Below are 16,466 nucleotides of genomic sequence, written 5' to 3' on the forward strand. Positions count from 1 at the left end.
TCAACATGCTCCGTGTGCTGGCTGGATACTGTGAAGCACCCATTAGGAGCACACTTTGTGAAATTTCGGTTGGTCCTTCATGGTTATGCGAACACTTCTGACACTCAGTCTGACCTCCATGCTAATGGCTGTTGTCATAGCTCAATGGTTCTGAATAATTCACCTGCTGGGCAATGAAATCAGTAATGGGGTTTGGTGTTCCAGATGTGCATCATTGGCTGAAGACATCCATCTTTCCTGGAATTTGCTGGGCAATGAAATCAGTAATAGGGTTTGATGTTCCAGATTGTGCATCATTGATGGAAGACATCCATCCTTCCGGGCATTGCTTGTGCCATGACTTGTAGTGTAGACATGCAGGGGTGTCCATACACTTATGCCATTCTTCAATGACTTTTAATTCCTCATATTCCTTCCGCTGTTATGCTGCACTACACCCCATTGCTCTTATGCTGAAGCCTCCTTTCCACTGTTTTCAACATGACTGAATGCAGAAGACTGTCAACACATGTTTGAATGTGTGTTATTGCCCGTGTAGCAGTGAGTTTGGGATCTCATTGCTCTTTTAGGGACCCCACCTTCTTCCGCAAGCAATGACATTTTTCTGTCTTTTCACCAGTTTTCATTTTAAAGCATCTGGCTCTTTTCTTTTTGAATGGATTTTGCATAAATCTACAAGGGCTATTCAGAAAGTAGGGAACATTTTGGCATTAAAAAAAAACTAAGTGCAAGAAATACATTTTATTATATACATCTGAAAGAGCAACTGACAAACTACTTTTCCACATAGTCGCCAAACTCATTGAGGCACTTATCGTAGTGGTGGACAATCTTTGAAAGACCTTCATCATAAAATTCTGTCACCTGAGACTTCAGCCAGTGAGTCACGCCCGCCTGGAGTTCCACGTCGTCATCAAAGCACTGCGTTGCAAGCCAGTGGAAGTTGCTTGGCACAAGATTGGGGCTGTAGGGCGGATGAGGGGAAAATTTCCCATATGAATGAATTAAGGAGTTCTTTAGTGCAGTTTGCTACGTGAGGTTGAGCATTGTCGTGCAAATCAAAATTTTGGACGTCAGCTTTCCTTGGCGTTTGTTTTGAACTGCTCTTCTAAGGCTGTGCGAAGTTTGACAGTACTAGGTAGAAGTTGCGGTTGCTCCATGTTCGAGAAAATCAATAATAAGCACACCTTGCCTATCTCAAAACACTGTTGCCATCAACTTCCTTGCTGACAAGGTTTGCAAACATTTTCTTGGTTTTTTTTTTTGGGGGGGGGGGGGGGGGGCCCTTGTGTGCCCCCACTCCATGAACTGTAATTTCCTCGTGCAATTGACGTGTTTCATCCAAGTCTTATCACTGGTTATGATTTGATCCAGTAATGAATTCCACGTTTGTGGTGGTTCTCCAGAAATGTCAACGTTGCCTCCATTCGCTGTTCTTTATGGTGCTCTGTAAGCATTTTGGGCACCCGACATACACAAAATTTGTGGTAGCCTAGCTTTTGAGTGACAATTTCGAACAAAAAAGGTCTGTGAAACTTGTGGAAAAGAAAGCAAAAGCTCCGTTATTGTGAAGCGACAATTTTCAAGAATCATTTCATCAGCTTTAGCGACAAGATCGTCAGTCACAATGCTCGGGTGTCCACTCTTCTCTTCATCATGAACGTTGGTTCGGCCATTTTGAAACCGAAAGCACAATTTCCGGGTGGAACATTCACTCATCATTGTTTCCGTACACTTCACACAGTTCATGATAAACTTGTATAGATTTTAGGTTTTTTGGCAACAAAAACCATATCACAGACTGCATCTCACAACTGGTGGGATATTTGATTGCAGCGCACATTTCAGATTCGAATATTGAAAAAACTGGACCTGCAGAGACGTTCCTGCTATCACTGATGGATGCCAAGTGAGCATGCACATACCAAAGTATACGCGATCGGTGTGCACTTAGTAGTGTCAGATGGAAACGTTCCCTATTTTCTGAATAGCCCTCTTATATGTATATCATTTCCAAAACAGATGCCATTCGTGAGTTCTTGAATAAGTCTATGTGTTAGAGTAAGAACAAATGTGTTTTATGGAACAGTACTTTATAGAGCAACACATAAGATACAGGTTGTGTGCAGCACTGAACTCCTTGCCTGGACAACAGTGATACAGGATGAAGAACAGTTCGAACACTTGTTTGCAATTGCTGAAATTATACTGTTCCTCTGGCGGCTCTTCATAGTGCGCCAGTGGTTTGACCCAGGTGGCCTCCCCATAAGTGACTGTATGGACACACAACCTCTGAAATTGTGTGTCATGGGTGAAGGTACATCACTAGGTTTTTGACAATCATTTTTTTTTCTTTCTGGGAGCTCCTAACCTAAATTGCAAAATAGGCATACTGGTGTAAACTTCTACCAGTGCTGTAAGGGGTTTCCTCTGGCTAAATTCTCTCTGTGTGTGTGTGTGGGGGGGGGGGGGGGGGCATGAGAGAGAGATCAGGATAAATTAACTTTATTGCTACATTTAAGTGCATATGTGCATGTGCACTAGAATCTGAGAATTCAGCAATGGGAAAATCAATAGCATAAGAATTGTCAAAAGGCAAAAAATAGAACAGTGTCTGTGATATTACTTCTGAGTGTAGATACTTCGTATCTTGCACACTTCTGCACATCAATGGACAACCACTACATTCACCCCCTCCCTCAAGTGCTAATGATATTGGTGATTGCATTTAACTTGGGGGTCTCAATTGTACGAGAAGAAGCCTTGCTGCTGCGGAGCCATCACAGCACTCGATGTCCAGGGTGATGAGTGGTGGGGTAGCAGGTGACTCTGTCTTGTTCTTAGGTGGCAGGTGGCACGGCAGGCGATTTGTGTACATCATTGGAGGAAGTACTGAAGGCAGGTTTTTAGATGGTTGATGGAGATTATCTTGAGGGTACCCAAAACATTGATCTTAAATGTTTTGCCATCTCTGCTGTGTACTGGGTATGGCACATTGTACAGTGGCTTCAAAAACTTGTGGATAGCCTTGTTCTAAACAAATACTGGATTGCACTTCAGCAGGTCAATTGAAATGAAAGGGTGGTGAGTCTCTTGGTGCAATAAGACAGAGCTGCCATATCTGTGAGCGCAGCGTGCTAACAAAATTGGAAGAATCGATGAGCATTGGGCATATTGCAAAGAGTGCACTGTGCAGTCGATTGGTTGCTCGTACAGAATGCTAGCTGCAGTTGCTTTCAAATAACATCTCAGTCTAACATTGGGACTCGTGCCATCGAAGGTATACTTTAAACTGCTGATATAAGTGTTCTGCCAAACCACTCACTGCCAGGTAATAAGCCATTGTCCTTATGTACTTCATACCTAACCGGGAAGCTTATGCCTTGAACAGATAGGCCCACAGCTCGTGGTCTCACAGTCACGTTCTCGCTTCCCAAGCACGGGGTCCCACATTCGATTCCCAGTGGGGTCAGGGATTTTCATCTGCCTCAAGATGACTGGGTGTTTGTGTTATCCTCATCATTTCATCATTATTCATGAAAGTGGCGAGATTGGGCTAGGCAAAGGTTGGGAATTTGTACGGGTGCTGATAACCGCGCAGTTGACCGCCCCACAAACCAAACATCATCATCATTGAACAGATAGGATTCAAACTGTTGGTGGTAATATGCGATGGTATGCCAGTACAGGTGATCCATCCCCAAAAGAGAAAGAGCATGGTTGTGACTGTCTCAGCTGTGATGTCAGACATATGAAAGACCTCAGGCCAGTTAATAAATTGGTTGATGGTAGTGACACAGCAGGACATCCTTCAGATTAAGCAGTAGTCCAATGTTGTCTATATGGACATAGTCAAATCCCTGGTTAGTTGGAACGAATGTGCCAAGGGGTGAACAATATTTCGAGTGATTTTATTTCACTGACGGACCTTGCATTGGTGAAGAAATGCCTTACTATCTCTGCTGGTGTTAGGCTACATGAAAGTTCGTTTGAGCAAGTGTGGTGTAGCACAGTCCCCAGGATGACATAGGTTGTGCAGGGATGTGATTGCCTGCTGTTGAAAGCCAATGGTCACAAATGGCTATATCTTCGAGCTGGAGATGTCACAGTGCAACAGCACATTCATTGGCAGCATTTGGATACAATGGGGCAGCAGACTGGATAGCCATGCCAATTAGTCTTGATGCTCATTGTCAGATTGTTGCACCCAGGGTAGTGCCTCATAGTAGACAGCACCTGAAATCACATGTATGCAAGAGACAGCATCTGCTGGTACATTAAGTTCTCCCTTGATGTTGACAGAGTGGGTTGTGATCTGTTCAATGAAATCCAAGTGGTGATGCTTTGTCTGGACATTGACAGGAGGCATATGTCCCGTCAATGAAATCCAAGTGGTGATGCTTTGTTTGGACATTGACAGGAGGCATATGTCCCGTGGTATGTGGTTTGCGAAAAAGTAAAATTTGACCTTCAAGTATGTGCCTGATTTCCTAATTGAAGTGCCACATACAGCTGACAATCTTACATAGACCAGCTCTGTTGTGATGGGACAACGTTTTGCTGTATAACAGCAAGGGTTGCCACTCTTCATCTATGTGTTGTTGTAGCACAGCACCTATTGCTCTCGCCAACGTGTCAGTCATTAAGGCAAGCGGTGCTTGTGGGTCAGAGTGCAGCAACAAAGCAGCCTCGGTGATAGCAGTCTTCACATTGTTGAAAGCTGTCTCAGTTTCATTATTCCACAGCAGTTTCTCACTTGGTCTAGGTGAGCTGCACACAGTGATGATGGAAATCCGTAATCTGTAAAAATGGTCGTAATTCATTAACAATCACAGGTTGCAGATAGTTGACTATGGCACCTAATTTCTATTATGCAGCCAAATTCCATGGGCATTGATTGTGAAGCACAAGAAGCAGACTTCTGAAGCTCTGAAGACACATTTTGAGGGATTAATAAGTCCATGTGAATGAAGGCATGTAAATATCTGATACAGGTGTTCCAGATGTCTGGCATTGTGACTGAACATGATTAGTATGTTATTAGTGTATACATAGCAAAAATCTAGATCTTGTGTCACCTCATCCATAAAATGTTGAAATGTCTGTGTGGCATTGCATAAGCCATGCCACATTCTTGTACATTTGAAGAGGCCAGAGTGGTGATCGATGTTTTAGCAATGTCTTGTAATGATACAGGTACCGGTTAGTATGCACACACAGTGTCTAAAGTGGAGAAGATGTGCTTGCTGCAGATGTTTTATGTCTCCAGTGTGCTGAATGTTAGTGATCAGGGATTGTCCTGGCACTGAGCAGCCGGTAGTTACCACACAAATGCCATCCTTTCGTCTTTTTGGAAACAACATGTATCAGTGAGTCCTAGCTGCAGCTTGCTTGTCAGCAGATTCCTTGCACAAGCATGAAAGACAATTCTTATTAGCCACTTTCAGCTTCTGTGGTGTCAAGCGGCGAGGTTGAATGTGAATGGTTGGTCTTGGAGTCCTCAGGATATAATGTATGTTGAATGGCATATTGATGCTAGCATAGTTAGTTGCTGGGTTTTCTCTTGGAACTGTTTTAGAAGTTCTACATAAGGAGAGTCACCACAGGTCATCTACAGCGATATTATCACATAATGTAAAAATGTATCGAGGAGATGACGATATCGAAGGACTGGTAGCAGACCACAAAATGGCAAAGTCAGTTCTGAGTATAGAATTTGTCACATTTTTTTATGATAAACTGCCATTCCAACTTACAACATAGACCTAGGTCAGTGAGCATGTCATGCAACCATATGTCTGTATTGCAGATCCATTAGTGGCAAAGAGGAGACAATCATCTCTGCTGTGGTTAGGCAGATGAAAGGATGGGTGTATCAACACATCCACAGCTGTGTCTACCAAGACTGAAGCTTTGTGTAAAGGTCGGTGATTAACAGTTGACGACTGCTGATCAGAAAGCCAGTTGGTGTCATTACGGACTTTCTACTGCATTTCTTATTTCACTCAAAGGACTGAATTTCTGTGCTTGAGAACCAAACCACCTGTGGTACCATAAAACTTTTGTTGACAAATGTGATCGGCTGTGTTTCGTTGATGAGTGGTGTCACTGCTGTCAGCTATTGGAATGCTGTGTTTGTAGTGCAGAAACTTGTGCTGTGCTTCTATTGATGTAATAACAGCGACTGTCTGTGAGCCAACAGCTACTGCCACTGACAATGGGTACATCTCTGCTATGCAATCTGAGGTTTGCACTAGCACCTGTAGATCTCCAGCACATACTGTGAGAATATTCTGTGTGTCTGGAGAGAGATGTGACAACCAGATGTTTCTCAGGACACCCTCATTAATGGCATTGCTTATTGCTATCCGTAACCAGCAAAACAGCTGCGACGGAGTGAGGTCTCATAACTAATCTGTCCGCAGCAACATGTCAAGATGCTTTGCCTCAGATTGTGAAAAGTGAGTGGTCAGGGCATTCATAAGAGTCATATATTGGTCAGTGATCATAAGTGAGGTCAGAATATCTTGCACCTTGATAGCCATATCTTCATTTTATCACAGTGACAATATAGCCATACTTGGTTTCGTCAACCGTGTTACTGGTGAGCGCAAAATGAATCTCGAGCTGCATGAAACATTGAACTGTGTTTTGTTGCCAGAAAGGCATTGTATTAATAATGACTCAGTTAATCAAAGCATTTGGGGGGGCATGTCGATGGACAGTATTGAGTCTGACAATGCTACCACTCAGTATGCAGACGGCATGTGGTGCATGGCATGGCTGGCAAAGTAGACTGGTGCTTGATGTTCAAAACAAGTTAGTGATGTAGTACATGGATAGCGTGTGGCACAGCTGGTGTGGTTGGTTTGCTCTTGATGTTCAGAATGGAACAGATGTCACGTCAGTTGATGTCAGTTGTCACCTGAGATTACATCGATTAGCACGTAAGATCTTGTCAGTATCACCAAAATGTTGCAGTTCAGGTTGAATGAACTTTATTGTGTACATTGCAGTCCAAGAATTCAGTAACAACAAGATCAATAATGGAAAAATTATCAAAAGGCAAAGAATAAAGCAATGTCAGCGGAAGTGTAAATACTTTACATCCTGCACGCTACTACACACTGCTGCACAACCACTACGGAGCTATTAGAAGCTAATTTCTACATTTCTGCATTATTGGAGACTCCTGCTTTAGGCCTAACTTGTTTTAAAACTGCCAGTTGTGGTTTTTCTCAGGCTATCTTCTCTTGTAATGTTCCTTCTGGAACTTTTACAAGGAATTGATTGTACCTTTTTTGGCAAATCTATTTGTGTCGTCTTTGCTATATTGTTATCATAAATTACCTTTCTTCTCCAGTTATTTGCAGTACTATTGGGTTGGTGGTTTTGCTCCACTAATTCTTTGTTTTATGTCCTATGTAGATGTTGAATAGGGATGAGCACAGATTGCTTCAGTATCTAATGCTTGTAAGAATTCTAGCTTCTTTTTGTATACTTATCATCTTTACTGTTGCTATTTTTTCTTTGTATAGTATTTTACCCCCCCATGAACCATGGACCTTGCCGTTGGTGGGGAGGCTTGCGTGCCTCAGCGATACAGATAGCCGTACCGTAGGTGCAACCACAACGGAGGGGTATCTGTTGAGAGGCCAGACAAACGTGTGGTTCCTGAAGAGGGGCAGCAGCCTTTTCAGTAGTTGCAAGGGCAACAGTCTGGATGATTGACTAATCTGGCCTTGTAACAATAACCAAAACGGCCTTGCTGTGCTGGTACTGCGAACGGCTGAAAGCAAGGGGAAACTACAGCCGTAATTTTTCCCGAGGGCATGCAGCTTTACTGTATGATTACATGATGATGGCGTCATCTTGGGTAAAATATTCCGGAGGTAAAATAGTCCCCCATTCGGATCTCCGGGCGGGGACTACTCAAGAGGACGTCGTTATCAGGAGAAAGAAAACTGGCGTTCTACGGATCGGAGCGTGGAATGTCAGATCCCTTAATCGGGCAGGTAGGTTAGAAAATTTAAAAAGGGAAATGGATAGGTTAAAGTTAGATATAGTGGGAATTAGTGAAGTTCGGTGGCTGGAGGAACAAGACTTTTGGTCAGGTGATTACAGGGTTATAAATACAAAATCAAATAGGGGTAATGCAGGAGTAGGTTTAATAATGAATAAAAAAAATAGGAGTGCCGGTTAGCTACTACAAACAGCATAGTGAACGCATTATTGTGGCCAAGATAGACACAAAGCCCATGCCTACTACAGTAGTACAAGTTTATATGCCAACTAGCTCTGCAGATGATGAAGAAATTGATGAAATGTATGACGAGATAAAAGAAATTATTCAGGTAGTGAAGGGAGACGAAAATTTAATAGTCATGGGTGACTGGAATTCGTCAGTAGGAAAAGGGAGAGAAGGAAACATAGTAGGTGAATATGGATTGGGGGGAAGAAATGAAAGAGGAAGCCGCCTTGTAGAATTTTGCACAGAGCATAACTTAATCATAGCTAACACTTGGTTCAAGAATCATGAAAGAAGGTTGTATACATGGAAGAACCCTGGAGATATTAAAAGGTATCAGATAGATTATATAATGGTAAGACAGAGATTTAGGAACCAGGTTTTAAATTGTAAGACATTTCCAGGGGCAGATGTGAACTCTGACCACAATCTATTGGTTATGACCTGTAGATTAAAACTGAAGAAACTGCAAAAAGGTGGGAATTTAAGGAGATGGGACCTGGATAAACTAAAAGAACCAGAGGTTGTACAGAGATTCAGGGAGAGCATAAGGGAGCAATTGACAGGAATGGGGGAAATAAATACAGTAGAAGAAGAATGGGTAGCTTTGAGGGATGAAGTAGTGAAGGCAGCAGAGGATCAAGTAGGTAAAAAGACGAGGGCTAGTAGAAATCCTTGGGTAACAGAAGAAATATTGAATTTAATTGATGAAAGGAGAAAATATAAAAATGCAGTAAGTGAAACAGGCAAAAAGGAATACAAACGTCTCAAAAATTATATCGACAGGAAGTGCAAAATGGCTAAGCAGGGATGGCTAGAGGACAAATGTAAGGATGTAGAGGCTTATCTCACTAGGGGTAAGATAGATAGAGCCTACAGGAAAATTAAAGAGACCTTTGGAGAAAAGAGAACCACTTGTATGAATATCAAGAGCTCAGATGGAAACCCAGCTCTAAGCAAAGAAGGGAAAGCAGAAAGGTGGAAGGAGTATATTGAGGGTCTATACAAGGGCGATGTACTTGAGGACAATGTTATGGAAATGGAAGAGGATGTAGATGAAGATGAAATGGGAGATACGATACTGCGTGAAGAGTTTGACAGAGCACTGAAAGACCTGAGTCGAAACAAGGCCCCCGGAGTAGACAATATTCCATTGGAACTACTGACGGCCGTGGGAGAGCCAGTCCTGACAAAACTCTACCATCTGGTGAGCAAGATGTATGAAACAGGCGAAATAGCCTCAGACTTCAAGAAGAATATAATAATTCCAATCCCAAAGAAAGCAGGTGTTGACAGATGTGAAAATTACCGAACTATCAGCTTAATAAGTCACAGCTGCAAAATACTAACACGAATTCTTTACAGACGAATGGAAAAACTAGTAGAAGCCAACCTCGGGGAAGATCAGTTTGGATTCCGTAGAAACACTGGAACACGTGAGGCAATACTGACCTTACGACTTATCTTGGAAGAAAGATTAAGGAAAGGCAAACCTACGTTTCTAGCATTTGTAGACTTAGAGAAAGCTTTTGACAATGTTGACTGGAATACTCTCTTTCAAATTCTAAAGGTGGCAGGGGTAAAATACAGGGAGCGAAAGGCTATTTACAATTTGTACAGAAACCAGATGGCAGTTATAAGAGTCGAGGGACATGAAAGGGAAGCAGTGGTTGGGAAGGGAGTAAGACAGGGTTGTAGCCTGTCCCCGATGTTGTTCAATCTGTATATTGAGCAAGCAGTAAAGGAAACAAAAGAAAAATTCGGAGTAGGTATTAAAATTCATGGAGAAGAAATAAAAACTTTGAGGTTCGCCGATGACATTGTAATTCTGTCAGAGACAGCAAAGGACTTGGAAGAGCAGTTGAATGGAATGGACAGTGTCTTGAAAGGAGGATATAAGATGAACATCAACAAAAGCAAAACAAGGATAATGGAATGTAGTCTAATTAAGTCGGGTGATGCTGAGGGAATTAGATTAGGAAATGAGGCACTTAAAGTAGTAAAGGAGTTTTGCTATTTGGGGAGCAAAATAACTGATGATGGTCGAAGTAGAGAGGATATAAAATGTAGGCTGGCAATGGCGAGGAAAGCGTTTCTGAAGAAGAGAAATTTGTTAACATCCAGTATTGATTTAAGTGTCAGGAAGTCATTTCTGAAAGTATTCGTATGGAGTGTAGCCATGTATGGAAGTGAAACATGGACGATAAATAGTTTGGACAAGAAGAGAATAGAAGCTTTCGAAATGTGGTGCTACAGAAGAATGCTGAAGATTAGATGGGTAGATCACATAACTAATGAGGAAGTATTGAATAGGATTGGGGAGAAGAGAAGTTTGTGGCACAACTTGACCAGAAGAAGGGATCGGTTGGTAGGACATGTTCTGAGGCATCAAGGGATCACCAATTTAGTATTGGAGGGCAGCGTGGAGGGTAAAAATCGTAGGGGGAGACCAAGAGATGAATACACTAAGCAGATTCAGAAGGATGTAGGTTGCAGTAGGTACTGGGAGATGAAAAAGCTTGCACAGGATAGAGTAGCATGGAGAGCTGCATCAAACCAGTCTCAGGACTGAAGACCACAACAACAACAACAACAACAACAACATAGTATTTTAATTGTTCTTCTGCCTCTACATTCTTGTGTAATCATATTTAGAATTTCCATTAGTTTGTTCCAGTTGACAATGTTGGATGCTTTTCTGAGTAGCTGTGTAAATTCTTATGTTGACCCTAATGCTTTCTTCAGTTATACTGCAAAGACAGGACAGCTTCTCTTGTGACTCTACCTTCTTGGAAACCAAATTTATCTTCAGCTAGATTGGCTTCAGTATTGTTTTTAATACGTTTGTGTATTATTCTTGTTATGATCAAAGTCCTGTTACCTTTCCATGTGGCTATTATGTTCTTCTTTGGGATCTTTATTATGATACTTTTCCTAAAGTCTTCTGGGGTAATACTAGTTTCATATATATCAGTGAATGAGCCCTATATCAACTGTTATTTAGTCCTTTTTAAAAAAATCTTCTTTTGCAATTTCAGGCCCCATTTTCATTTTTTGTACTTTATTTCCTTCTTCTGTTTCACTTAGTTGTTCTGGCTCGTACAAGACACATCCAGAAAGTAAGTTTCCCCAATGTTGTTTCCTATAAAGTAGAAGTATTTAGCTGGGAAAATTTTGCATATGCAGCAGATCTATGATGTAACAATCAAATGGCCATCGGGCAGGTCCTGCCTGCTGCCAGTACTGCAGCAGCAGTAGTGCTCTGAAATGATGTCCCTTATTCGTTCTCCTGCCACCTGCCAGGTTCGATCGGTGATGAGGTTCCCTAATGCATGAAACAGAGCACTTATCGAAATTGTCAGCTCCATCAGGTCTACAGCATGAGCTAACAGATGCTGCATCACTGGTGTAGGCTTTTTTCCAAAGGTTGTCAAAGTGTCATTGATGAAGAGCGCAGTGGATGACTGTCCATCATCAATGATCACATAGTCGAGCTAGTGGGGTGGCACATCTTGGAGAAACGTCACTTCATGACTACAGAGCTCAGCAGCAATTTTCTGCAGATATCATGATCCTTGTTGCACAAAACTGCCACTGTGCACTTGCTGTCCAAGAAATTGGGTGCTGAAAAACCTGACAGCCGAGCACGAAACGAAATGCTTTGGAGCAGCACTGACATTTCTGCAGCAGTTGCATTCCTTGACAGGATCATCACAAGCAATGAGACAGGAATTTCTCACTTGACACTGGAAACCAAACAGCAGTCAATGCATTGGCATGAAAGTGGATCTCTGGTCAAGACGAAATTCAAACAGACTGTGTCGGTGCAGAAAGTGATGTCCACAGCATTCTGGTACATGAAGGGTTATTCTGCTTATTGACTTCCTGTCCAGAGGTGAAACAGTGAATGCTGAGTGTTACTGTGAAACAATGCATAAACTGCAGCATTCCAAGAGGTGTGAAGTGCTTACTGCAGGTATTGTGCTGCTCCATGACAATGCTCATCCCCATATGGCTTGGTGTGCATCAAATGTTTTGCAGAAGCTTGGCTGGAAGCTGTTTGATCATCCAGCATACAATCCTGGTGTTGCTCCCAGCGATTCCCATCTTTTTTTGCACTTCAAGAAATTCCAGTCCTCCGGCTAGCATTTTGACAATGGTGATGATCTGAAGGCAATTGCCACATGCTGGTTTCATTCACAGGTGGTAGACTTCTATGACTTACACGACAGAGGATGATATGACAAGTATCTCAATTATTTTGGTGACTATATTGAAAAATAGCTCAAATATTGCTGTACCTGAAGTTTTTCATGTAACTATATTGTTTTAAAAAATAAGGAAACTTATTTTCTGGATGCGGCTTATTGTACACCTCAATATATTGTTCTCATCTGTTAGCTACATCCTCTCTTTCTATAAGAATCCTTCCCTCTTTGGAGAGGACTGAATTATTGTGTTTTCATTTTCCAAAATGATTTCTTATCTGGTTGTGTTCCTTTACTGCATTTCCTTTTTGTAGTTTTCATACATTTCCTGCAGATTTTGTGATCATTTATCCATGGTTTCCTGGGTACATTTTGCAAGAGACATATTATGCCCTTTGTTGCCACTTCAGTTGCCCTTTTTTTCTTTTTTTTTTTTTCCAAGAGTGGTTTGTAGTTTGACCTATGTCATCTTTGAGGAGTACTTTCACTGAATTTCTGTAGTTTTCTCTGGTACTCAATATTTTTAATATATCTGTTACCCTCCTCTCAGTTTTTACTTTGAATCTGCAATTTATTTTCAGTTGCAGTTTATACTGCATTGCTGTTAGATTAAGGTTGCTGCACATATCAGTTACAGGGTAAGATTTACTTCGTTTAATTTGATTTCTTTGATTCTTGTTGACAATAATGTAATCAATTTGATAGTGCCCTGTATCCTCTGGTTTTGGTGATGTATAATGTGTTCTTGGATGGTTCTAAAATAATGTTTTTGTGGGCACCAGCTATTTCTCTGTGCAGGAGTCAAGTTGTCTTTGTCCTCTCTCGTATATGGCTCCTGTACCTTCTTGCCACTTCGGTTTCTTGTGTGTCTCTTATGAGACACCCATTAAATGAAATTATCTCTGTATTCCACATATAGAAAAATCCTGTTTTCACATTCCTGCATTTTATGTTTTCCCACTTTTCATGTCCATATTTGTCGGTTTCAACAGAAGTCCTTTCTCTCTATACAATGCTTTCCTGTCATTAACGATTCCATGTTACAACATTTCCTGCATTATAAGTTATTTTTTAACATTGATTTTCATGTAGATTTCTGCAAAAATGCATTGTCTTCTTGCTCAGTCAGTCTTAGAACAAAGCAGAAAATGCGTTATTGATCATGTAATGTAGCATTAGCACAGTAAGTGAGATATTCACTGTCATTGTGTTGGGTCAGAGCCACCAGTACTATATAGGGTCACAGTGTTTGGAATGGTGGGAAAGTATCCTGAGTCACAGCCTTAATGATGAACACAATCTGATGAAAGTGATGAAGAAAGGAACATGCATTTGTGTGTGTGTGTGTGTGTGTGTGTGTGTGTGTGTGTGTGTGTGTGTGTGTGTGTGTGTGTGTGTGTTTTTTGTGTTTTAGCACTCAGCTGCTGCCTTCATGATAATCGCACAGGCAGTGGCTGAGTGCTGACACACACAAACGCTTGCACGCAGGAAGATTCCCTCTTCATTCCGATCATGTCCAGAGGTGTAAATAAAACATGGAACAAAAGTCTTTTGCGAAACTACATTACAAAGATATTCATCTTCCAATGTGGGATGTGTTGATGAGCATTATAAAATCAAAGTAAATAAAACTTGTAACACAATATTTACTAAAACACTTGAGTTCACAATTCTTCACAAACAGAGAACAGTAGGCATGAAATCTACAACTTGTTGTGTTTCCTATGCTTTCTTTTATTTCACGCTTTCCTATATTTTACACTTTTTTGAGACATTCTGCAGAAAAGTGTAAAAAGCATGTTTTACTATATTGAAGTTGTTCATTCACTTCTTGTGTTTCATCATAATTGTATCCAGATGTTGGCTATGTTGTCATATTTAAATAGCTTCTTCGATTTAATTGTGTTCTTATCTTAGTTACTATGTGTCATTAACCCACCTCTGAGACACACTCCACTTGGAGATACAAATGGAGTACTATTTTACCTCCAGGAACTTTAGTACCAGAAGACTACATCACAGACAAAGGTGGTTTTCTGCATTGAGCTGGTTATGAGGTACCTTCTCCTTGCTTTGCGCACCACAATAAGGCAGCCTGGTTGATGGTTGCTGTCTTCCCTTGTCTGTCTTCATTTTGTTGCTGCACATACTTTGTCTCCTCCTGTAGTCAATATCGTTAGTGCTATTGCCTGACTGTAGGCTAGTTTGTTTAAGGTTTACCCAAGTATTTCATTTCCTTAGTACCAACCATATCTGGAAAGCATTCCCCTATCTGCCATTTGGGCAAGTTTCTGATGGAGGAGAAAACTAGAAAAACCGCACAAGAGGTTTTGTACTGTCTACATTTCCATTCCTTTTTCTGTGTTGCTAGCCTCTGGTGTTCCCCTACTCTACTATGTGTGTCCTTCCCTCATCTCTGACTTGTTTAATGCACTCTCTACCACTTTCAACTGGTTGAGTTTTCGAGCATCATAATGTTGTTAGTTTCCTTATCAGCCTGCTCTGCAGTCTCACTCGACCCAGCGATTTGGGTTACTTTTATACTCAGTCCTTTTCCTCTTTCTTATCAGAAAATACCATTTCCAAAAGCTAGTATTTTGTTGTGTTATTTTCATGTTCATCTGCTTCTCACTTTCTCTTTTTTACTGTAATTTCTGCATGAATATCCTTGACACTGTACTGTGGCTCTGTTTAGTCTTGCATGTCTCTCGTATCTATATACATTGCTGTAGCTGTTGTCTTCTTTTTTTTCCTGTACATTTCAGTTCATTCCCCTGTTCGTTTATGGTTTAGCAGATTCCCTGTTTCCACAGTGTTCCTGTTTGTATTTCCTTTCTCTGTCACGTTACCTTATTCAACCTTCCCTCCAGTCAAATATCTTCTCTAGTAACCTTCATTTATTTTAATCTGTTTATTTATCTTATTTCCTAACTCTTTGTCATCTTTTTCACTTCTTTACTGCCCCTCTCCATTGCCCTTACTACTGCTACTTGTATGTAGTATGTTCTTGTCAAGTGTGTACCTTTACTCTCACATGTGCTACCATAAGTTGGCCTTTCAAAACTGTTGCATATCCTGGTCATTTGAACTTTGTTATCCTTTTGCATGATCCCAAGGGCCTAATATTAAATATTTTTGTAGCATGTTTTAGTAGTTTCTATACTTTGGTTTCATGTTTCCTGCATTCATTTATAATGTTTTGACAGTTAGCTCCCTTTGAGAAAATATGACTTCACTTAATGTCTTATTTAAGATTGTTGTAATGTGCATGGGTATGAAAGATTAAGAAAATGTGAAGAACTCTCAGAAAATGTTTAAGCAATTATTTCATAATTGCGGGAGTAGATCTACAGCTGTTGATAACATAGTGGTTTAAAATGACAACTGTATCAATATTGATTTAGCCACAGTTTAATTGCAAAAACAATTTACTTCTCACATGTAAGTTGTTGTATAATGTACTACTTTTATTTACAGTTCATTATATAGCCCTACTATCTTACAGGCTGCAATAGAGAGAGCTGGAATTCAAAAGAACGAAGTGAAGGAAGTTTTCATGGGGAATGTTTGCCAAGGGGGAGTTGGCCAGGCTCCAGCAAGGCAAGCGGCTTTGTTTGCAGGTATGGTGTAAATTCTTGAACAGGACATTGTGTTTTGACTGAATGCTAAAGTTTGTGAATAGTTCAACAAAAAAAAAAAAAAAAAAAAAAAAAAAAATTGAGTAACAGGATCAGTTGTTCTTTTATTTTCAATATTTTTGGTTTTGATCAAAAATAAAAATGTTGATGCTGTTATTTGGTTCCAAGTAATAACTAGGATTGTGGAACATGCCACATGATGATCACACTCGGGACTAGAAACTTAATGAAGAGTTATGCATTCACTAAAGGAGGTGTACCACAAATTAGGTGCATGAAAATACACAAATAAATATAGTTGCGGAGCTGTACATGATATCTTTGTTGGAGATTTAATGATGGCTTGAAGCCCCCGAATGCTGCAGCCAGTCT

At 40.8% G+C, this 16,466-nt stretch overlaps 1 protein-coding gene across 2 annotated transcripts in view; it reads left to right on the top strand.

The window, feature by feature from the left end:
- Nucleotides 1-16,466, top strand: part of LOC126456746 (acetyl-CoA acetyltransferase, mitochondrial) — a 108,222-nt gene that overhangs the window by 40,092 nt on the left and 51,664 nt on the right. For both annotated transcript variants that reach the window (XM_050092494.1, XM_050092495.1), the window contains exon 3: nucleotides 15,962-16,076. In XM_050092494.1, coding sequence (XP_049948451.1) covers nucleotides 15,962-16,076 — 115 coding nt within the window. The remainder of the gene's footprint in view (nucleotides 1-15,961; nucleotides 16,077-16,466) is intronic.

The sequence above is a fragment of the Schistocerca serialis genome, chromosome 2, assembly GCF_023864345.2.
Source record: "Schistocerca serialis cubense isolate TAMUIC-IGC-003099 chromosome 2, iqSchSeri2.2, whole genome shotgun sequence".
Classification (NCBI taxonomy): domain Eukaryota; kingdom Metazoa; phylum Arthropoda; class Insecta; order Orthoptera; family Acrididae; genus Schistocerca; species Schistocerca serialis.